The 24000-nt window shown below is 44.2% G+C and overlaps 1 protein-coding gene and 1 long non-coding RNA gene across 2 annotated transcripts in view; both read left to right on the top strand.

Moving 5' to 3' along the window:
* Positions 1 to 24000, top strand: part of LOC310863116 — a 367874-nt gene that overhangs the window by 151243 nt on the left and 192631 nt on the right. The window lies entirely within an intron of this gene.
* LOC310863734 (arf-GAP with GTPase, ANK repeat and PH domain-containing protein 1-like) overlaps positions 1 to 24000 on the top strand; it is a gene marked incomplete at both ends in the record, with an annotated part of 37849 nt that overhangs the window by 11161 nt on the left and 2688 nt on the right. Inside the window, 11 exons of the mRNA XM_083772229.1 lie at positions 476 to 610; positions 5455 to 5579; positions 5940 to 6143; positions 6558 to 6650; positions 8206 to 8310; positions 9729 to 9912; positions 10834 to 10962; positions 12604 to 12657; positions 14644 to 14795; positions 20023 to 20113; positions 22005 to 22233. Coding sequence (XP_083628355.1) covers positions 476 to 610; positions 5455 to 5579; positions 5940 to 6143; positions 6558 to 6650; positions 8206 to 8310; positions 9729 to 9912; positions 10834 to 10962; positions 12604 to 12657; positions 14644 to 14795; positions 20023 to 20113; positions 22005 to 22233 — 1501 coding nt within the window. The remainder of the gene's footprint in view (positions 1 to 475; positions 611 to 5454; positions 5580 to 5939; positions 6144 to 6557; positions 6651 to 8205; positions 8311 to 9728; positions 9913 to 10833; positions 10963 to 12603; positions 12658 to 14643; positions 14796 to 20022; positions 20114 to 22004; positions 22234 to 24000) is intronic.

Here is a 24000-nt window from a genome sequence, read left to right as displayed (position 1 = left end):
CTTTTCAATACAGCAGCAAACATTTTTTTTTCCAATCAATTCTCTTGCAAAGATCCTGCATTGTCTTTCTTAAGATCAGTTACAAGTCTATGTATTGTGTTATACTGTGTGTTATTACTGTTATTCTATAGATAAGATCAGTTACAAGTCTATGTATTGTGTTATACTGTGTGTTATTACTGTTATTCTATAGATAAGATCAGTTACAAGTCTATGTATTGTGTTATACTGTGTGTTATTACTGTTATTCTATAGATAAGATCAGTTACAAGTCTATGTATTGTGTTATACTGTGTGTTATTACTGTTATTCTATAGATAAGATCAGTTACAAGTCTATGTATTGAGTTATACTGTTATTCTATAGATAAGATCAGTTACAAGTCTATGTATTGTGTTATACTGTTATTCTATAGATAAGATCAGTTACAAGTCTATGTATTGTGTCACTGTGTGTTGTTACTGTTATTCTATAGATAAGATCAGCAGCTGTAACCATCGGGTCATCGATGACATCAGAGCCAGACAGCTGTGTTCAGACGTCCGCCGATGCACCTACTATGAGACCTGTGCTACGTACGGACTCAATGTCAACAGAGTCTTCACTGACGGTAATAATATTAACAATAACAATAACGCGCTCTGCTTGCGCAAGTAATAACTATCTATAGGTCCAGATAATTTACACGGGGTGAAAAAAATAATAATGGGATAAAAATAAAAATAAATAAAAATAAAAACAAGAGGATCTGGTAGTGGGGGGGACGGGGGAGGAGCCAATACGGATGTATTTGGTTTTGCAGCCGTTTAGCTGAAGGAAGAGGAGCTTCATCCACTAATGGAGGTCAGACCCTAGGAAGGATCACGTCCCACTGGGAGGAGACCCAAGGCGCAGTTGGAGGAAACACATCGACTCACTGGCCCTTGGAACGTCTCGGAATCCCCCAGGAGGAAGTCACTAATGTTGCTCTGGAGAGGGAAGTCTGGAGCTCTCTGGTGGAGCTGTTGCCCCCGCGACCCGACTACAGATAAGCGGTTGAAGATGGATGGATGGATGGATGGATGGGTGGATGCCTGCCAGTTCCCTCTGACAGGGTCAACACATTGACTAGTCATGGCTGTCAGTTCCCTCCTGATGTCTGACAGGGTCAACAACACATTGACTAGTCATGGCTGACAGTTCCCTCCTGATGTCTGACAGGGTCAACAACACGTTGACTAGTCATGGCTGACAGTTCCCTCCTGATGTCTGACAGGGTCAACAACACGTTGACTAGTCATGGCTGTCAGTTCCCTCCTGATGTCTGACAGGGTCAACAACACGTTGACTAGTCATGGCTGACAGTTCCCTCCTGATGTCTGACAGGGTCAACAACACGTTGACTAGTCATGGCTGTCAGTTCCCTCCTGATGTCTGACAGGGTCAACAACACGTTGACTAGTCATGGCTATCAGTTCCCTCCTAATGTCTGACAGGGTCAACAACACGTTGACTAGTCATGGCTGTCAGTTCCCTCCTGATGTCTGACAGGGTCAACAACACGTTGACTAGTCATGGCTATCAGTTCCCTCCTGATGTCTGACAGGGTCAACAACACGTTGACTAGTCATGGCTATCAGTTCCCTCCTGATGTCTGACAGGGTCAACAACACGTTGACTAGTCATGGCTGTCAGTTCCCTCCTGATGTCTGACAGGGTCAACAACACGTTGACTAGTCATGGCTGACAGTTCCCTCCTGATGTCTGACAGGGTCAACAACACGTTGACTAGTCATGGCTATCAGTTCCCTCCTGATGTCTGACAGGGTCAACAACACGTTGACTAGTCATGGCTGTCAGTTCCCTCCTGATGTCTGACAGGGTCAACAACACGTTGACTAGTCATGGCTATCAGTTCCCTCCTGATGTCTGACAGGGTCAACAACACGTTGACTAGTCATGGCTGACAGTTCCCTCCTGATGTCTGTCAGGGTCAACAACACGTTGACTAGTCATGGCTGTCAGTTCCCTCCTGATGTCTGACAGGGTCAACACGTTGACTAGTCATGGCTGTCAGTTCCCTCCTGATGTTGTGTGGGAGTTCAGACTGGTCCAGACCGTACTGAATAACTGCAAGCTTACATAATGTCTTGAGGCTGGGACTGACGTCTAAGACATAGAGGTCACCTGGTATGTCGCGTGCTCCAAAGAGGATAACATGATCTCCAATCATGCAGCAGCACATACTATACATCTCAGACGGGCGTTTCCCCTTGGGCTCAACCTTCTTCCAGGAGAACGTCTCTGGACTGAATTTCCACACATCATTGAAGACCTGGTTATCGTTGTAGCCACCAAATATGTACAGCTCTCCATTGTAGGCAAAGGCTGAATGATCACAGCGTTTTCCTGGTAGAAGCTGTAGAGAAGGTGTGTTCATACATTCGATGGTCTCTGTGCCAAACACTCTGATGTTGTTGTAGAACTGACCCCAGCCCCTCCAGCCCCCAAATACAAACATCTTTGTCCCGATGATGGTGGCAGAGTGACATACTGAGGCAGGTGGTTCAGTTCCGCTGTTGTTAAGTAAAGACCAGACCATTGTGCTGCTGTCCAACTTGTGGATGTCATTAGTGTATCCAGTCAGCTGGGTCCATCCTCCATGGATGAGCATGACCTTCCCCAACACACAGGCTGAGTGGCCCCACCTCCCCTCTGGAACAGTACCAGACACAGACACCCTGGGTTTGAACCATATGTGGCCGTCGACATCAAATACATAAAGAACATTGCAGAGACCTTGGTCAGTCCGCCCTCCCCAGAGGTAGACGGTGTCTTCAATCAGAGCAGCTGTGTGGCCCCAGCGCCTGGAAGGAACCTCAAGGTGAGGTTCTTTAGGGGTCACTGCAGGGGTCAACTCCCTCCAGCGTAAAGACACTGTGTTGAAGACGAACACTTCAGTGGGATCTCTTCCTCTCGGGTTTCCGTCTCCTCCAAAGCAGTAGATCTGGTGTCCGACCACCACAGCAGCAGCCTGGTCCTTCCTATGTTCTCCTTCCAGATGTATCGTCCAGTGAAACATTTCACGCAGCAGCTCCTGCTCCAGTCAATCAGACCTTAAAAGATAGGTCACTTTGCTAGTACGGGTCGCTGAATGACGCTTTGTTTAACAAGCATTTTAATTTATAGGGAAATTACACGGCTGTGATGCTGGTGTTGTGACGTCATCACATGATGTCATTATCTACAACAGCTAAATGACGTCCCTCAACCTGATTGGCCATTTGCCAAAACCTATAAATTAAAACTTGATAGTTAAGATGAATTAATTGACTATGAAAACGTGCGTCCGTCACCCCACGCCTCCATATATGGTCAATGGTCATGCCTTGTGACATCACAAGACATCACGTGACATATTTGGGATCAGGTCATGTATGCACTAGCCTGGGGTCCACCTATGCTTTCTATGGCATAGACAGCTCCCGGCAGGATCCGCCGGGATAATCTAGACACAGCTGCGTGACATGAGACTAATTAATTAGAGCAACAGAGAGAGAGGAGTGTGTGTGTGTGTGTGTGTGTGTGTGTGTGTGTGTGTGTGTGTGTGTGTGTGTGTGTGTGTGTGTGTGTGTGTGTGTGTGTGTGTGTGTGTGTGTTTGTGTTTGTGTTTGTGTGTGTGTGTGTGTGTGTGTGTGTGTGTGTGTGTGTGTGTGTGCGTGTGCGTGCGTGTGTGCGTCAATTTAACAAAGGTGCAGATGATCAGAAATCAGCAGAGAGTGATCGACTCTGTGCCGAATTGAAGTGGACTCGGCCCCAGACTTATTTGTGTGTGTGTGAAAAATAATCAGAAAATAAATAGGAAAATCTTTCAGAAAAAATATAAGAAAATAATCAGAAAAATAGTCCTACAGAAAAACTTGCGCTTTCTCGATAGCGCGAGAAAAACTTGCGCTTCCTCAATAGCGCGAGAAATGGAAATGAAAAAACAAGAAAAAAAGGGGGAAAAAAAGAAAAAAAAGGAAAAAAAAAAGGAAAAAAAAGGAAAAAAAAAAGGAAAAAAAATAAGAAAAATATAAAAAAAATAAGAAAGAAATAAAAACTCACGCTATCGAGGAAGCGCAAGTTTTTTTTTTTTTTTTTTTTTGTTCCTATTTATATAAAAAAAACAAAAACTTGCGCTAGGAAAAATAGGAACAAAATAAGAAAAAAAAAAAAAACTTGCGCTAGGAAAAAATAGGAAAAAAATAAGAAAAAAGACAAAAACTTGCGCTAGGAAAAAATAGGAAAAAAATAAGAAAAAAGACAAAAACTTGCGCTAGGAAAAAATAAGAAAAAGAATAAGAAAAAATAGGAAAAAAATAAGAAAAAAAACAAAAACTTGCGCTAGGAAAAAGAATAAGAAAAAAAAAAAAACTTGCGCTAGGAAAAAATAGAAAAAAAAAAAAACTTGCGCTATCGAGGAAGCGCAAGTTTTTATTTTTTTTCTTATTTTCTTTCCTCTTTTTTCTTCAAAAACTCGCGCTTCCTCGATAGCGCGAGAAAAACTTGCGCTTCCTCGATAGTGCGAGAAAAACTTGCGCGAGAAATAATCATGAAAGAGACTTTTTTTTTTCTTTTTGTGTTTTAAGGATGGTGGTGTGTTTTCTGTAGCTAAAAACAGTGTTTTTAACGATGGCGGTGTGTTTTCTAACAGTGTTTTTAAGGATGGTGGTGTGTTTTCTGTAGCTAAAAACAGTGTTTTAAGGATGGTGGTGTGTTTTCTAACAGTGTTTGTAAGGATGGTGGTGTGTTTTCTGTAGCTAAAAACTGTGTTTTAAGGATGGTGGTGTGTTTTCTGTAGCTAAAAACAGTGTTTTTAAGGATGGTGGTTTGTTTTCTGTAGGTAAAAACAGTGTTTTAAGGATGGTGGTGTGTTTTCTGTAGCTAAAAACAGTGTTTTTAAGGATGGGATGGTGTGTTTTCTGTAGCTACAAACAGTGTTTTAAGGATGGTGGTGTGTTTTCTGTAGCTAAAAACAGTGTTTTTAAGGATAGTGGTGTGTTTTCTGTAGCTAAAAACAGTGTTTTTAAGGATGGTGGTGTGTTCTCTGTAGCTAAAAACAGTGTTTTAAGGATGGTGGTGTGTTTCTGTAGCTAAAAACAGTGTTTTTAGGATGGTAGTATGTTTTCTGCAGCTAAAAACAGTGTTTTAAGGATGGTGGTGTGTTTTCTGTAGCTAAAAACGGTGTTTTAAGGATGGTGGTGTGTTTTCTGTAGCTAAAAACAGTGTTTTTAAGGAAGGTGGTGTGTTTTCTATAGCTAAAAACAGTGTTTTTAAGGATGGTGGTGTCTTTTCTGTAGTTAAAAACTGTGTTTTTAGGATGGTGGTGTGTTTTCTGTAGCTAAAAACAGTGTTTTCAAGGATGGTGGTGTGTTTTCTGTAGCTAAAAACAGTGTTTCTAAGGATGGGATGGTGTGTTTTCTGTGTTTTCAGCCGCGCAGAAGATCCTGACGGCCAAGAAGCAAGCCGCCCTGCTGGCCGCCTGTCAATCACTGCCCAACTCCCCCTCCCACTCCGGAGAGTCTACCCCCGTGTCAGGAGGAGGCTTTCCTGGTCAGGTAATCAATCAATCAATCAATTAATCAATAAATCAATCAATTTTCTGAAGCGGACTTGAGTGAGCAAGTCACTGTGCCGAACAGTGACAGCACCGTTACATTCTGAAAAACACTTCCAGAGAAAGAAATATTTGATGCTTTGGGCAGGCATGCGTAACAGTAGCTATAAACAACTAAACACATGGACACCTACAGGCTGTACAGTAGCTATAAACAACTAAACACATGGACACCTACAGGCCGTACAGTAGCTCTCTCCTCTATCGTCCCACGGAATAACTGACATGATGGTGGAGAACTCTGTGATTTGGGAAGAGCTTTAGTAGTTTTCAGTAGTCTCTCTCTCTCTCTCCCCTCCAGAGTAACGGAGGTCAGAGCAGTGACTACAGCTCGTCTCTGCCGTCCACTCCGGTCATAGCTCACAGGGAGATCTGCAGCAGGACGCTGAGAGGAGGAGGGGGAGGAGGAGGAGGGGGAGGGGACAGCCCCACCCCCCCCGGGGCGGGTCCGCCAGGGGGTCCCGCTGCCCGCAGCGCTACTCGAAGACGCACCTCCAGATTCACAGTATGTGCTGTTCTTTACTACACGATATAACACTGTTCTTTACTACACTATATAACACTGTTCTATACTACACTATAGCCTATAACACTGTTCTTTACTACACTATATAACACTGTTCTTTACTACACTATATAACACTGTTCTTCCCAACCAGTTCCGTTCAGAACCAGTTTCTAGTCCATGAGCCAGATCTCCAAAATTGGAATTCTGAATTGAGTGAATGTGTAAAAAACCGGTTAGGTGGAAAAGGCATGTTTTAACCATATGCTCTGTCTGTCTGTCTGTCTGTCTGTCTGTCTGTCTGTCTGTCTGTCTGTCTGTCTGTCTGTCTGTCTGTCTGTCTGTCTGTCTGTCTGTCTGTCTGTCTGTCTGTCTGTCTGTCTGTCTGTGTGTCTGTGTGTGTGTGTCCGACAGGGCCGGAGAGGCAGTGACACCAACAGGAGGAGTCTGGACTGTAAGGGTGACCTCAGTGACCTGGGCAGTGGGCGCTCCATCCCAATGAAGCAGGTACGACTGGCTCCCGAGAAACCCTGTTCTGGTTACAGTTTACAGAGAAACCCTGTTCTGGTTACAGTTTACAGAGAAACCATGTTCTGGTTACAGTTTACAGAGAAACCCTGTTCTGGTTACAGTTTACAGAGAAATCCTGTTCTGGTACAGTTTACAATGTAGAGAAACCCTGTTCTGGTTACAGTTTACAGAGAAACCCTGTTCTGGTTACAGTTTACAGAGAAACCCTGTTCTGGTTACAGTTTACAGAGAAACCCTGTTCTGGTACAGTTTACAATGTATAGAAACCCTGTTCTGGTTACAGTTTACAATGTAGAGAAACCCTGTTCTGGTTCAGTTTACAATGTAGAGAAACCCTGTTCTGGTTACAGTTTACAGAGAAACCCTGTTCTGGTTACAGTTTACAGAGAAACCCTGTTCTGGTTACAGTTTACAGAGAAACCCTGTTCTGGTACAGTTTACAATGTATAGAAACCCTGTTCTGGTTACAGTTTACAATGTAGAGAAACCCTGTTCTGGTTCAGTTTACAATGTAGAGAAACCCTGTTCTGGTTACAGTTTACAATGTAGTGAAACCCTGTTCTGGTTACAGTTTACAATGTAGAGAAACCCTGTTCTGGTTAGTTTACAATGTAGAGAAACCCTGTTCTGGTTACAGTTTACAATGTAGAGAAACCCTGTTCTGGTTACAGTTTACAGAGAAACCCTGTTCTGGTTACAGTTTACAGAGAAACCCTGTTCTGGTTACAGACAGTTTACAGAGAAACCCTGTTCTGGTTACAGTTTACAATGTATAGAAACCCTGTTCTGGTTACAGTTTACAATGTAGAGAAACCCTGTTCTGGTTACAGTTTACAGAGAAACCCTGTTCTGGTTACAGTTTACAGAGAAAACCTGTTCTGGTTACATTTTACAGAGAAACCCTGTTCTGGGTACAGTTTACAGAGAAACCCTGTTCTGGTTACAGTTTACAATGTAGAGAAACCCTGTTCTGGTTACAGTTTACAATGTAGGCATTTAGCAGAGAATTGAGGACAATTCTACAAACCTGGCAGTTTTCTGAAAAACCTTGTGTTTCTATATCAGTGGTTCTCAAACTATTTCATGTCGAGGACCCGCCAGAATGACCTGTATTTGGCCGCCGACCCCCATCTGAAAATATGTTGTGGTAGTTCTGGAGTGGTTCTAACGGATTGTGTGGCCCTGGTCTTATCCCGAAATGGGACTGATCGACGGTAGCTATACTGGGACGTAAGTCGGGACTTGATCACCCCGGCTGGGTCACCCGAGTGAGGGGTATATGATGTTCGCGAGACCCGAAATCCCAGATGACATGGGATACATCACTGTGGATACGTCCCAGTTGCATCCATGCCATGTGTTTTAATTCGTTCTACATTCAAAACTTTGCGCCACATTTTTACAATTTTTCAAAAATAGCTACAAATTCATAGTACCGTAGCACTGCTATTTTTCAACAGCTAAAGCATAACATGATTCTTAAAAACACGAAAAGCGTTTAATGGAGTAAATGTTGTTCTTTCACCACCAGGGGCCGCTGCTGAAGCGCAGTGGAAGCTCCCTCAACAAGGAGTGGAAGAAGAAGTATGTGACGCTGTGCAACAACGGAGTTCTGTCCTACTACTCAAGTCTCAACGTGAGTTTTGATTGATTGATTGATTAATGAACTTATTAACAGTTTGCAGAATTACAGTACATTTCAAGCACAACTCAATACAAAGACTGTTAAAACACCCCGTGACGACGTTTATTGATATGAAAACGGATCGCATCGCTCCACAGTCTAGGAGCGCCCTGTTGTGCAATCCTCTATGTTGTGAGACATCGAAAATGTCCCCCCCCCCCCCCCCCCCGTTTAGCCGACGACAACGGAAATCTTAAAACATTAATAACTCGCGATCTAAATCATCCCGGCTAATTATTTAAAAAAAATCCTGTGTTAGACGGCCCTCCGCTGTCCAGTCACTAGTCGCGATAGATTTATTCTTACCTCCCGTTGTTGTCGATCGACTCTAGAGCGGTGTGGCTATCGTTAGCTGCTACACACACATTCACAACAACATCCGGTCCGTCTGCAAAAGTGGTCCGTGTTTATAAATCGACTGGGCGCTATAATGTAATGGATTAAATAACCCTTAACTTAACTATAATGTAATGGATTAAATAATAATAATAATAATAAAACTTGTATAGCACCTTTCATGACATGAAATGCAGCTCAAAGTGCTTTACAGAACAATGGGTAAAAAGAAAGAAAAGCAAGGCAACGACATTAAAAAACAAGCAGTAATGCAATACAGTGAGGACATGAATAACAAAACAAAAAAAGATCAATTAAAAGCAATGTTGTAGAAGTGGGAAAATTGACTCCGTGATTGGTAATGAGTTCACCCAATGGCAGTATGTACAGGGAGAATAGCAGAGGACCAAGAATCGAGCCCTGTGGAATACCAGAACTGATGTCGTGTTTGTCTGAGTCAAACTCAGCTAGATTGACAAAATAACTTCTGTTTGATAGGTAGGAGGAAAACCAGGACAGGGCCGTACCAGACAGGCCTATCCAGTGCTCCAGACACTGTATTAAAATTGAATGATCAATCGTGTTAAATAACCCCGGGCAATTAAAGTGTTAACTGTGAGTGGACGACACCATAAAGCATTACACTTGTTCACAAGAGGGTCCACCATGTTCAATTCATTGTAACAATTAGAGACGTACAAATATACTCTTCTAGTATATTGTTTTACAGGTTAGATTAAATATGAAAGCCAATGATCGGAATTGGATCGGGAGCAAAACAAAACCAGATCGGAACATCCATAGTGGTAAATCATTCTCCTTGGCTCTAGGACTATATATGGTGGTTGGTTATAATGGTTGTAACTTCTCCTTAGCTCTAGGACTATATATGGTGGTTGGTTATAATGGTTGTAACTTCTTCTTGGCTCCAGGACTATATATGGTGGTTGGTTATAATGGTTGTAACTTCTTCTTGGCTCCAGGACTATATATGGTGGTTGGTTTTAATGGTTGTAACTTCTTCTTGGCTCCAGGACTACATGCAGGACGCTCCAGGGAAGGAGATGGACCTCCTCAGAGTGACGGTCAAGGTTCCGGGAAAGCGTCCGCCCCCCCGTGCGGCGGCGGCGGCATCGTGCGGACCGCCTCACCCCGCCGCAGGGCTCAACGGTCTGGCCACAGACCCCCACCACGGGGGGGGGGAGGGAACCAGCCCAGGTCAGACACACTGTGACCACTACACTGTACTGTACGGAGTGTACTGTACGCTGTCTGTCGTTTACGTCCAACTATAACCTCGCGTCAGATCAGATTCTACAAAATGTCTTCTACGTCCTGACAGTTTTCTGAAAAGGCTATGTTTCTATGTCAGTCGTTCTTCGATTTTTTCGAAAAAATAGCAGACCTACAAGCTCGTAGCGCGCCGCGCTATGAGCTTGTAGATCTGCTATTTTTCAATAGCTAAAGCATAACATAATGCTAACACCAAAAGGGGTTCCCGCCCCAAAATGGGTTAAAAAGGAGAATTCCGCCCGAGCCGTGTTTTACTGAATTCTATTGGTAATGTGTATATTTACCCCAAAAATAATAATAATAAAAAAAGTAGGCACTGGTTCTGCACAATGCGGATGTCATGTCAATTCAATTCAAAGGGCTTTATTGGCATGAGAAAACATACGTTTCCATTGCCAAAGCAGAAAGAACAATACGGCAATACAATCAAAACAATGTACATGTACATTTGAAGGTCAGAATCTTCAATAGATCAAATTCTATGTACCAAGGTCACTCAATGCAGGTATAGTGCAGGAATATACACAATGATTAGTCTTTAGGGTGGTTGTGTTCCATTTGATATCCTTCTCCTATCACAGCAACTCACAAATCTTGCTGCTGTGTTTGCACATTGTTGTACTTCGCCCAGCAGATATGGGAGTTTTTTGTCATTGGTCATGTTTTCAAAATCTCATGTCACACACTAGAACAGAACAGAGGAAATAAAAAAACTTTTCCGGGCGATCATCTAGACGTCTGCTAGCCCCTAGTGGCCGGCCGGTGGATTGGCCTCGTGGAACATTTAAGCGATATACACATTATTGCAGCAGTTGAACTGTAATACTTTGTCCCCTGTGTCACCAGACTCCGCCTTCGAGGGCGTGTCCAGCTCCTCGGCCAATAGGGACGCGGCGTCCGTCTCTCCGACGACGTACAGGAAGAAGACCCGAAGAAAGAAGAGTCTGAACCAGAAAGGAGACGCTACGATCGATGGTAGAGTTTAATACCACGATATATGTTAATACCACGATATATGTTAATATATGTTAATACCACGATATATGTTAATATATGTTAATACCACGCTATATGTTAATATATGTTAATACCGCGATCAGTGGTTAGTTTAATATTATGTTAACTCCTTCAGCGCCACCTGGTGGTCACCAGTAATGTCTTTGATTGCCAATTCTCCCATTATAAAGAAAGAAAGAATTTGTAATTCTATTATGCATGTAATGTGCATGCCATCACCTGTACACCAGATTAGAGGAATTTTCAAAATATGGATGAAAAAAAAAATAATAATAAGAAAAAAAAAAAAAATCTGACGGGATAACGTCCCTGGCACTTACCACGATCAGTGGTTAGTTTAATATATGTTAATACCACGATCAGTGGTTAGTTTAATATATGTTAATACCACGATCAGTGGTTAGTTTAATATATGTTAATACCACGATCAGTGGTTAGTTTAATATATGTTAATACCACGATCAGTGGTTAGTTTAATATATGTTAATACCACGATCAGTGGTTAGTTTAATATATGTTAATACCACAATCAGTGGTTAGTTTAATATATGTTAATACCACGATCAGTGGTTAGTTTAATATATGTTAATACCTCGATCAGTGGTTAGTTTAATATATGTTAATAACACGATCAGTGGTTAGTTTAATATATGTTAATACCGCGATCAGTGGTTAGTTTAATATATGTTAATACCACGATCAGTGGTTAGTTTAATATATGTTAATACCGTGATCAGTGGTTAGTTTAATATATGTTAATACCGCGATCAGTGGTTAGTTTAATATATGTTAATACCACGATCAGTGGTTTGGCATGGAGCTCCATAACCGATACCCGAAAGAATCCGATAACAAGCTTATCGAGTACCGGGTATCAATAAGCTTTGGGCTTATCCAGTACCCGGTATCAATAAGCTTTGGGCTTATCGAGTACCCGGTATCAATAAGCTTTGGGCTTATCCAGTACCCGGTATCAATAAGCTTTAGGCTTATCCAGTACCCGGTATCAATAAGCTTTGTGCTTATCGAGTACCCGGTATCAATAAGCTTTGGGCTTATCCAGTACCCGGTATCAATAAGCTTTGGGCTTATCGAGTACCCGATATCGATACGTTTTTGGCTTATCCAGTACCCGGTATCAATAAGCTTTGGGCTTATCGAGTACCCGGTATCAATAAGCTTTGGGCTTATCGAGTACCCGGTATCAATAAGCTTTGGGCTTATCCAGTACCCGGTATCAATAAGCTTTGGGCTTATCGAGTACCCGGTATCAATAAGCTTTAGGCTTATCGAGTACCCGATATCAATAAGCCTTAGGCTTATCGAGTACCCGATATCGTTAAGTTTTTGGCTTATCGAGTACCCGGTATCAATAAGCTTTGGGCTTATCGAGTACCCGGTATCAATAAGCTGTGGGCTTATCCAGTACCCGGTATTGTCCTATCATAGTAAAGGTGGTTCCTAATATTGTGTGATACATTTTCATGTGGTGCTAAAGTATTTTTTTAAATAAGGGAAGCAGATCCAATTACATCCCCCCCCCCCCCCCCCCCCCCCTCTCTCTCTCTCTCTCTCTCTCTCTCTCTCTCTCCTGTTTAGCCAAGCGCAAAATGTGGACACTAAGAAGCTTGGGCAGCTTAAGGAACAAGACAGGTAATGAAACACAATGTGACTGATCAGTTGTCAGCATAACAATAGATTAAACGCTGTCTGAATTGGTCACACTAAGAGATAAGAAACACGTTCAGAAGCATCTTCATAAACCCTAATGGTGTCAGAGATTTGATCAAAGCAAAGGTTAAAGGTTAAAGGAGTATGAGGTTAAAAGAGTATGTGGTTAATGTCACACCCCATGAAGCCTTGAATTCATGGAGATTTATTAGTTTTTGTTGCATTTCTGAGCCAATAACTGGATGACCGGTCGGTAGGTCATTAGGTCATTAGGTCAATAGGTCATTAGGTCAATAGGTCATTAGGAGACTCTTCGAGACTCCACTGGTCAAATTATTGGCTCAGAAATGGGACAAAAATGCGTCCCAGCTCACAGAACCACACAGACTGCACGCTGCGTTCATGATTTGAGGCTTTTTGTTCAAAACAGGCCAATCCTGCAAACTTTGAAAGCCAATGTTAGCCAATTAGGATGGAATATTAAATATCGGACAGATCTGTCTTGAACACATGACTATAGAGATACTTTGTAACGATTTGTGGTATTTTGGACAGAATCTGGAGGAGTAATATAAAAAAAAATGTTTTACAAATGTCGGCCTCCTGGTGGCGCTATAACGGGCCGTTCTAGAAAATTTGGGGCAGAGGTTCATCGTTGCCATCCAGGGAGTGTGTGTGCAAAATTTTGCATCGACCGGGTTAACGGTGCCGGAGATCAGCTGTACACACAGACGGACGGACGGACACGCACACACAGGGACGGAGTGCAAAACATACTCTCTGCCCATGCCTTCGGCCTGGTGGAGACAACTAAACATACTCTCTCCCCATGACTTCGGCCTGGTGGAGACAATAAAACATACTCTCTCCCCATGCCTTCGGCCTGGTGGAGACAATAAAACATACTCTCCTCCCCATGCCTTCGGCCTGGTGGAGACAATAAAACATACTCTCTCCCCATGCCTTCGGCCTGGTGGAGACAACAAAACATACCGTAATTTCCGGACTATAAGCCGCGGCTTTTTACCCATGATTTGAACCCTGCGGCTTATACAACGGTGCGGCTAATCTATGGATTTTTACAGCTGACGCAGAGCCATCTCAGGCTCTGAGCTAACGTAGCTGCGGCTTATAGTCCGGTGCGGCTTAGAGTCCGGTGCGGCTTGTATATGGGATTTTCCCTAAATTTGGCTGGTGCGGCTTATATTCAGGTGCGGCTTATAGTCCGGAAATTACGGTACTCTCTCCCCATGCCTTCGGCCTGGTGGAGACAACTAAACATACTCTCTCCCCATGCCTTCGGCCTGGTGGAGACAATAAAACATACTCTCCCCCCATGCCTTCGGCCTGGTGGAGACAACAAAACATACTCTCTCCCCATGCCTTCGGCCTGGACGAGACAATAAAACATACTCTCTCCCCATGCCTTCGGCCTGGTGGAGACAATAAAACATACTCTCTCCCCATGCCAACGGCTTGGTGGAGACAATAAAACATACTCTCTCCCCATGCCTTCATGTTGGAGACAATAAAACATACTATCTCCCCATGCCTTCAGCCTGGTGGAGACAATAAAACATACTCTCCCCCGATGCCTTCAGCCTGGTGGAGACAATAAAACATACTCTCTCCCCGTGCCTTCGGCCTGGTGGAGACAATAAAACATACTCTCTCCAAGCAGCACTGTACTTGACCACCCTATTTCATACTTTGTTATTTGTGGGAAAATAGCAGATCTACAAGCTCGAAAGCTGGCAGGTTCTGTGAGTTCTGTAGCCTTCATTTGTTTGGTTCTGTGAGTGCCTTCATTTGTCTGGTTCTGTGAGTGCATGCCTTCATTTGTCTGGTTCTGTGAGTGCCTTCATTTGTCTGGTTCTGTGAGTGCATGCCTTCATTTGTCTGGTTCTGTGAGTGCCTTCATTTGTCTGGTTCTGTGAGGTGTTCTGGTTCTGTTTCCCCCCCGTCTAGACGAGGACGCCTTTGACTTCCTGGTGGTGTCCAGCTCGGGCCAGACGTGGCACTTCGAGGCGCTCAGCGTGGAGGAGAGAGACTGCTGGGTCACCGCCATCCAGAGGGAGATCCTGGCCAGCCTGCAGCTCTGTGAGAGCTCCAAGGCCAAGGTGAGGGCTGACAGCTCTGTTAGAGCCTCCAAGACCACCAAGGTGAGGTCTGACAGCTCTGTGAGAGCTCCAAGGCCAAGGTGAGGGCTGACAGCTCTGTTAGAGCCTCCAAGACCACCAAGGTGAGGTCTGACAGCTCTGTGAGAGCTCCAAGGCCAAGGTGAGGTCTGACAGCTCTGTGAGAGCTCTAAGACCAAGGTGAGGTCTGGCCAGTGTTGTTTTCGTCGACTAAAACTAAGACGAAAAATGTTCGTCGACTACCTTTTTTCACTGACGGAAATTAAATGGAAACTAAATGAAAACTAAGCTATGATGACTAAAACTAAGACTAAATATACTGACAATTTCGTCAACAACTAAAAACTAAACTAAAATGTTAGGAAGGGACTAGTGGACAAGAGATAGAAGTAATTTTACACTTGGTTGCATGCTGAAAATAGCTGATCTACAAGCTCACAACGTGTCGCAGTGCGACACGTTGTGATATAATAATATAATAATAATAAGGGCAGCGTATGTATTGATTGATTCTTGCAGAAAGAGAGAAATAAAAAACAGAATCATCTTCCTACAGTCTGTGTGTAGACAGTGGAACTGTTGCTACAGTCTGTGTGTAGACAGTGTAACTGTTACAGTCTGTGTGTAGACAGTGGAACTGTTGTTACAGTCTGTGTGTAGACAGTGGAACTGTTGTTACAGTCTGTGTGTAGACAGTGGAACTGTTGTTACAGTCTGTGTGTAGACAGTGGAACTGTTGCTACAGTCTGTGTGTAGACAGTGGAACTGTTGCTACAGTCTGTGTGTAGACAGTGGAACTGTTGCTACAGTCTGTGTGTAGACAGTGTAACTGTTACAGTCTGTGTGTAGACAGTGGAACTGTTGTTACAGTCTGTGTGTAGACAGTGGAACTGTTACAGTCTGTGTGTAGACAGTGGAACTGTTGTTACAGTCTGTGTGTAGACAGTGGAACTGTTGTTACAGTCTGTGTGTAGACAGTGGAACTGTTGTTACAGTCTGTGTGTAGACAGTGGAACTGTTGCTACAGTCTGTGTGTAGACAGTGGAACTGTTGCTACAGTCTGTGTGTAGACAGTGGAACTGTTGCTACAGTCTGTGTGTAGACAGTGGAACTGTTGCTACAGTCTGTGTGTAGACAGTGGAACTGTTGCTACAGTCTGTGTGTAGACAGTGTAACTGTTACAGTCTGTGTGTAGACAGTGGAACTGTTGTTACAGTCTGTGTGTAGACAGTGGAACTGTTACAGTCTGTGTGTAGACAGTGTAACTGTTGCTACAGTCTGTGTGTAGACAGTGGAACTGTTGTTACAGTCTGTGTGTAGACAGTGGAACTGTTGTTACAGTCTGTGTGTAGACAGTGGAACTGTTGTTACAGTCTGTGTGTAGACAGTGGAACTGTTGTTACAGTCTGTGTGTAGACAGTGGAACTGTTGTTACAGTCTATGTGTAGACAGTGGAACTGTTCCTACAGTCTGTGTGTAGACAGTGTAACTGTTGCTACAGTCTGTGTGTAGACAGTGGAACTGTTGTTACAGTCTGTGTGTAGACAGTGGAACTGTTCCTACAGTCTGTGTGTAGACAGTGGAACTGTTGTTACAGTCTGTGTGTAGACAGTGGAACTGTTGTTACAGTCTGTGTGTAGACAGTGGAACTGTTGTTACAGTCTGTGTGTAGACAGTGGAACTGTTGTTACAGTCTGTGTGTAGACAGTGGAACTGTTGTTACAGTCTGTGTGTAGACAGTGGAACTGTTCCTACAGTCTGTGTGTAGACAGTGGAACTGTTCCTACAGTCTGTGTGTAGACAGTGGAACTGTTGTTACAGTCTGTGTGTAAACAGTGGAACTGTTGTTACAGTCTGTGTGTAGACAGTGGAACTGTTGTTACAGTCTGTGTGTAGACAGTGGAACTGTTGTTACAGTCTGTGTGTAGACAGTGGAACTGTTGTTACAGTCTGTGTGTAGACAGTGGAACTGTTCCTACAGTCTGTGTGTAGACAGTGGAACTGTTGTTACAGTCTGTGTGTAGACAGTGGAACTGTTGCTACAGTCTGTGTGTAGACAGTGGAACTGTTCCTACAGTCTGTGTGTAGACAGTGGAACTGTTGTTACAGTCTGTGTGTAGACAGTGGAACTGTTGTTACAGTCTGTGTGTAGACAGTGGAACTGTTGTTACAGTCTGTGTGTAGACAGTGTAACTGTTGTTACAGTCTGTGTGTAGACAGTGGAACTGTTGTTACAGTCTGTGTGTAGACAGTGTAACTGTTGTTACAGTCTGTGTGTAGACAGTGGAACTGTTGTTACAGTCTGTGTGTAGACAGTGGAACTGTTCCTACAGTCTGTGTGTAGACAGTGGAACTGTTGTTACAGTCTGTGTGTAGACAGTGGAACTGTTGCTACAGTCTGTGTGTAGACAGTGGAACTGTTCCTACAGTCTGTGTGTAGACAGTGGAACTGTTGTTACAGTCTGTGTGTAGACAGTGGAACTGTTGTTACAGTCTGTGTGTAGACAGTGGAACTGTTGTTACAGTCTGTGTGTAGACAGTGTAACTGTTGTTACAGTCTGTGTGTAGACAGTGGAACTGTTGTTACAGTCTGTGTGTAGACAGTGGAACTGTTGTTACAGTCTGTGTGTAGACAGTGGAACTGTTGCTACAGTCTGTGTGTAGACAGTGGAACTGTTCCTACAGTCTGTGTGTAGACAGTGGAACTGTTGTTACAGTCTGTGTGTAGACAGTGGAACTGTTGTTACAGTCTGTGTGTAGACAGTGGAACTGTTGCTACAGTCTGTGTGTAGACAGTGGAACTGTTCCTACAGTCTGTGTGTAGACAGTGGAACTGTTGTTACAGTCTGTGTGTAGACAGTGGAACTGTTGTTACAGTCTGTGTGTAGACAGTGGAACTGTTGTTACAGTCTGTGTGTAGACAGTGGAACTGTTGCTACAGTCTGTGTGTAGACAGTGGAACTGTTGTTACAGTCTGTGTGTAGACAGTGGAACTGTTCCTACAGTCTGTGTGTAGACAGTGGAACTGTTGCTACAGTCTGTGTGTAGACAGTGGAACTGTTGTTACAGTCTGTGTGTAGACAGTGGAACTGTTGTTACAGTCTGTGTGTAGACAGTGTAACTGTTGCTACAGTCTGTGTGTAGACAGTGTAACTGTTACTACAGTCTGTGTGTAGACAGTGTAACTGTTGTTCCTACAGTCTGTGTGTAGACAGTGGAACTGTTGTTCCTACAGTCTGTGTGTAGACAGTGGAACTGTTCCTACAGTCTGTGTGTAGACAGTGGAACTGTTGTTACAGTCTGTGTGTAGACAGTGTAACTGTTGTTACAGTCTGTGTGTAGACAGTGGAACTGTTGCTACAGTCTGTGTGTAGACAGTGGAACTGTTGTTACAGTCTGTGTGTAGACAGTGTAACTGTTCCTACAGTCTGTGTGTAGACAGTGGAACTGTTGTTACAGTCTGTGTGTAGACAGTGTAACTGTTCCTACAGTCTGTGTGTAAACAGTGGAACTGTTGTTACAGTCTGTGTGTAGACAGTGGAACTGTTGCTACAGTCTGTGTGTAGACAGTGTAACTGTTCCTACAGTCTGTGTGTAGACAGTGGAACTGTTGTTACAGTCTGTGTGTAGACAGTGGAACTGTTGTTACAGTCTGTGTGTAGACAGTGGAACTGTTGTTACAGTCTGTGTGTAGACAGTGGAACTGTTGCTACAGTCTGTGTGTAGACAGTGGAACTGTTGTTACAGTCTGTGTGTAGACAGTGTAACTGTTCCTACAGTCTGTGTGTAGACAGTGGAACTGTTGTTACAGTCTGTGTGTAGACAGTGGAACTGTTGTTACAGTCTGTGTGTAGACAGTGGAACTGTTGCTACAGTCTGTGTGTAGACAGTGGAACTGTTGTTACAGTCTGTGTGTAGACAGTGGAACTGTTGTTACAGTCTGTGTGTAGACAGTGGAACTGTTGCTACAGTCTGTGTGTAGACAGTGTAACTGTTGTTACAGTCTGTGTGTAGACAGTGGAACTGTTGTTCCTACAGTCTGTGTGTAGACAGTGTAACTGTTGTTACAGTCTGTGTGTAGACAGTGGAACTGTTCCTACAGTCTGTGTGTAGACAGTGGAACCGTTGCTCGGGAAACGGTGAAAGCTGTCCTCACAGTACCTCTTCACACTTGAGCGCACGCACCACGCGCAAGCATGCACGCACCGCACACACGCAGGCACCGCACACCTGCACGCACGCACACTGTGCACTCTTTATTATTATTATTATTTATTTATTTATACCAATGGTTTTCAACCTTTTCAGGCCCCCCAAAATAATCATATTTGAACATTTGGAACAAAACATACATAGTACAACATAACACGACGACAACACACAAAACAAACACATGCATGACTAATTGTGTTATAGATCTGTTACTGTGCAACAAGCCTACAGATACTGTAGATCTGTTACTGTATACAATAAGTCTACAGATAGTTAGATCTGTTACTGTACACAATAAGCCTACAGATACTGTAGATCTGTTACTGTATACAATAAACCTACAGATAGTTAGCTACCGAGAGAACAAGGCCTCTCAAGATGAGAGGACAGCGAAGTCTCAAACCATTGAAAAGATGTTATTGCCCGAATATATTGAGGAAGATCGTTCCAGTCAGAAGGAGCTTTGAACCGAAGGGATTTATTTGGCCCACAGATGTAGATACTGTTGCAACAGTAAAGTAAACCTGTGAACAATCTCTAAGTTGATGTCTAGAAATGCTCCATAAACTGTTTGAGGTATTGTGGATAATTGAAATTATGTAATAATGAACTGTACCCAGTGCTGCTGTCGTCGTGTCACAGAGGGAGAAGGCAAGTTAGAGGTTTCATACATGATGCAATGATGAGTCGTGCATGGACACTAGACAGCCTAGGATAAATCAGCGCTTGTAAATAGTGTTGAGTGGAAGAAGGTTATTTTTAGGTGCAGTCTCTGGTAAACAACATCGGCCATCAGTCCATGATGGGTAGTCTGAGTCGGAGAACCACTTTCTTTCTGACTGTACAGCTGGTTGCACACTGGACACGTTTTGTGGAAAACCGATGCACGCACCACGTTGTGAGCTTCTTGATCTGCTATTTTCACTACTTCATAAAACTTGTGTGTGCGTGTGCGTGTTTGTGTGTGTTTGTGTGCATGCGTGCGTGCGTGCTCCAGGCCTGCAGGAACAGCCAGACTGAAGCGGCAGCACTACAAGCCATCCGTAACGCCGAGGGGAACAACTTCTGTGTGGACTGTGAAGCACCCAGTGAGTGACCCGCTGCTTTCATCCTTACTGTGAAGCACCCAGTGAGTGACACGCTGCTTACATCCTTACTGTGAAGCACCCAGTGAGTGACCCGCTGCTTTCATCCTTACTGTGAAGCACCCAGTGAGTGACCCCCTGCTTACATCCTTACTGTGAAGCACCCAGTGAGTGACACGCTGCTTTCATCCTTACTGTGAAGCACCCAGTGAGTGACCCGCTGCTTTCATCCTTACTGTGAAGCACCCAGTGAGTGACCCCCTGCTTACATCCTTACTGTGAAGCACCCAGTGAGTGACCCGCTGCTTTCATCCTTACTGTGAAGCACCCAGTGAGTGACCCGCTGCTTTCATCCTTACTGTGAAGCACCCAGTGAGTGAACCGCTGCTTTCATCCTTACTGTGAAGCACCCAGTGAGTGAACCGCTGCTTACATCCTAACGCCAGGGCTCCACTGGGCGCGTCGCGTCTCCGTGGCGTCCTGCTCGTGTCATGACAACGTCAACGTCACGCTAGAGGTGCTCCACCGCGGGCCTTTGAAAACTGCGCGTCAGCAAAACATTTTTGTACATGACTGGACGCGTGCGTGCGTCAAAAAACGAACCGGGGCAATTTTTGAGTCACCGAACGCAGCACAACGCAACGCAACGCGGGCAGTGGAGCCACCCTCCATTGATTAAAAGGGCACATTCCCTACGTTGACGGAGACGCGACGCAGACGCGACGCAGACGCGCCGCAGACGCGCCCAGTGGAGCCCTGGCGTTACTGTGAAGCACCCAGTGAGTGACCCGCTGCTTACATCCTTACTGTGAAGCACCCAGTGAGTGACCCGCTGCTTACATCCTTACTGTGAAGCACCCAGTGAGTGACCCGCTGCTTACATCCTTACTGTGAAGCACCCAGTGAGTGACCCGCTGCTTACATCCTTACTGTGAAGCACCCAGTGAGTGACCCGCTGCTTACATCCTTACTGTGAAGCACCCAGTGAGTGACCCGCTGCTTACATCCTTACTGTGAAGCACCCAGTGAGTGACCCGCTGCTTACATCCTTCACAGCCTCTCTCCTACACCAGTGGTCCTTGAGGGGTTTCGGGGACCACCAGTGGTCCTTGAGAGGGTTCCATGTGGTCCGGGGACCACCAGTGGTCCTTGAGGGGGTTCCGGGACCACCAGTGGTCCTTGAGGGGGTTCCAGGTGGTCCGGGGACCACCTGTAGTCCTTGAGGACCAACATGATGTTAGTACAACATGATGCTAGCCTGAGTCTCTGTGGCTCAATGACGTACAACATGAAATGAGATCAGTTAAAGGCAAGGTCATATAGAGCGCCGCAGTCCCGCCCCCTTTCAGAACGGCGAGTGGCCCAGGAAATGATTCTCCATTCATTTTATCCATAGGCTTTTCAAAAAGTATTTATATAAAGACGGTTACGCCGCGGACAAAGCCAACTCGGATCGTGACAAATCATGACAACAAACACAATATTTTGGGGCCGGACAAATCCTTAGAAAGAAGAAAATAAAGGCAGGAGACAACACTATTTGTTTTGTTTTTCTTCTTATAAATTATTTGATCGGCCCAAAACATTGTGTGTCATGATTTCTCACGATCCGAGTTGGCTTTGTCCGCGGCGTAACCGTCTTTAAATAAATACTTTAAGAAAAGCCTATGAGGAAAAATGCATTGCGATTCATTTCCTGGGCCAGGCTGAACCTCTCTCTCTCTCTCTCTCTCTCTCTCTCTCTCTCTGTCTCTCTCTCTCTCCAGACCCCACCTAGGCCAGTCTAAACCTGATGTCTCTCTCTCTCTCTCTCTCTCTCTCTCTCTCTCCAGACCCCACCTGGGCCAGTCTAAACCTGATGTCTCTCTCTCTCTCTCTCTCTCTCTCTCTCCAGACCCCACCTGGGCCAGTCTGAACCTGGGGGCTCTGATCTGCATCGAGTGTTCTGGGATCCACAGGAACCTGAACCTGGCCCCGCCGCTGTCCCGGGTCCGGTCTCTGGACCTGGACCACCTGCCCCGCCAGACGCTGGCCGTGCTCGGCGCCATCGGCAACACCACGGTCAACCGCATCTGGGAGGGGCGCACCATGGGCCACCGCAAGCCCCTCCCCCATGCCACGCGGTAAAGCAATGTTGTTTTCGTCGACTAAACTAAAACTAAGACGAAAAATGTTCGTCAACTACCTTTTTCCACTGATGAAAACTAAATAGAAACTAAATGAAAACTAAAGCTATGATGACTAAAACTAAGACTAAATATACTGACAATTTCGTCAACAAATAAAAACTAGACTAAAATGTTAGGAAGGGACTAGTGGACAACAGTGTTGGGTGTAACGGCGCTATTAATAACGACGTTATGTAACGGACTACTTTTATTGGTAACGGAATAAACTTACTAGTTAGTTTTGCAATATAGTAGTTAGTTACTTAGTTACTTTTCCAAAAAAGTAATCCCGTTATTATAATGTGTCCCTGTTCATTCTGTTGGCAAGATTTAAAAATAATAAAGCCCCGACTGCCTGCGGAGTTTATTTCTCCTGCCTTCTGTGTGATTTATCCTTCCAAGCCCACTATACCATGTACTACACAGCCTGCGTCTACTACATCCTGTAGTTCACTTAAGAAATAAAAGTATTGTTACATGCAGCTTTTATTTTGAAGAGGAAGAGGAAGTTGTTTCGGTTGTTTCCAGCTACCACATGACAGTGGTAGTGGTGCCGGGTGGTAGTGGAATAATAAAAACAACATGCTTTTAGCCAACGTTCATAAAAACCGCATGCGTCTATGACTTAAACAATGTAGGCTAAACACTTTGGAATTACGTTAAACATGGAATATCCTCCGTGGCGGCGTCATTAGGTGAGTAGTAGTACCTACTAGTAAATGAATTGTTAAGTTTCATAGTATCATTCATCATCAACAGGCTGTTGAAAATGAACAGGTTACACAGCCTACAGGATTCTCATTATGTTACTGTCACTGCCTGCAAGGATGGCCGCCGTGCCATTTCTTATAAACTATCTAATTCATACGTGGGTCGTCGTGGGTACACGTGGAGTTGTTGTTATTGTTGTTCATGCGCCACGGTGCGGCGTGGAGAGGGCGTCAGAGCGCAGCGCAACAGCCTTATGGTATTGTCTGTACTCTCTGCACTAGCTCTTTCTGTCCAGTCCTACGTGTATAGGCTGGCGATTGTGGCGACTTATATTCGTTAATAAAGAGAGAGCTGTAAAGGGGATATATTGTCTATGGTCAGTTCATGGTGTGTATCATTCTCGTTTTTAACCGGGCCGTGATAATGCGGCGCAATGACGGTAGGCAGTAGCCTAATACAATGTAACCAACTTGCGCAAGCATAAAAAAATGGGTTTTAATTGTCGGGTAACGGAAAATAACGGAAAATAACCTAACTTGTTACTTTTCTAAAATGGTAATCTGTAACGGTAAGGGATTCTTTTTATGGGCAGTAATCCAGTAACCTAACGACGTTACTTTAGAAAGTAACGATGCCCAACACTGGTGGACAACAGATCCACTATAAGTCATTTTACACTTGGTTGCATGCTGAAAATAGCCGATCTACAAGCTCACAACGCGTTGTGAGCTTGTAGATCGGCTATTTTCAGCAAGTGTAAAAACACTCATTACGACGGCATCAAGACCCGCCAAAACACATTTTAGTCGACTAAATCACCTGTAGATTTAGTCGACTAAAATCTTATGACATTTAGTCGACTAAAACTAGACTAACACTAAGACATTCCAGGTGACTAAAATGTGACTAAAACTAAATGAAAACTATTCAAAAGACAAAGACTAAAACTAAAATAGAAATTTGCTGCCAAAAACAACACTGGCGGTAAGACCACAGGCCCCTCCCCTACGC

This window comes from Protomyctophum parallelum, assembly GCF_964188405.1.
Source record: "Protomyctophum parallelum genome assembly, chromosome: 8".
NCBI lineage: Eukaryota > Metazoa > Chordata > Actinopteri > Myctophiformes > Myctophidae > Protomyctophum > Protomyctophum parallelum.
This window is presented reverse-complemented; position numbering and strand designations above follow the sequence as displayed.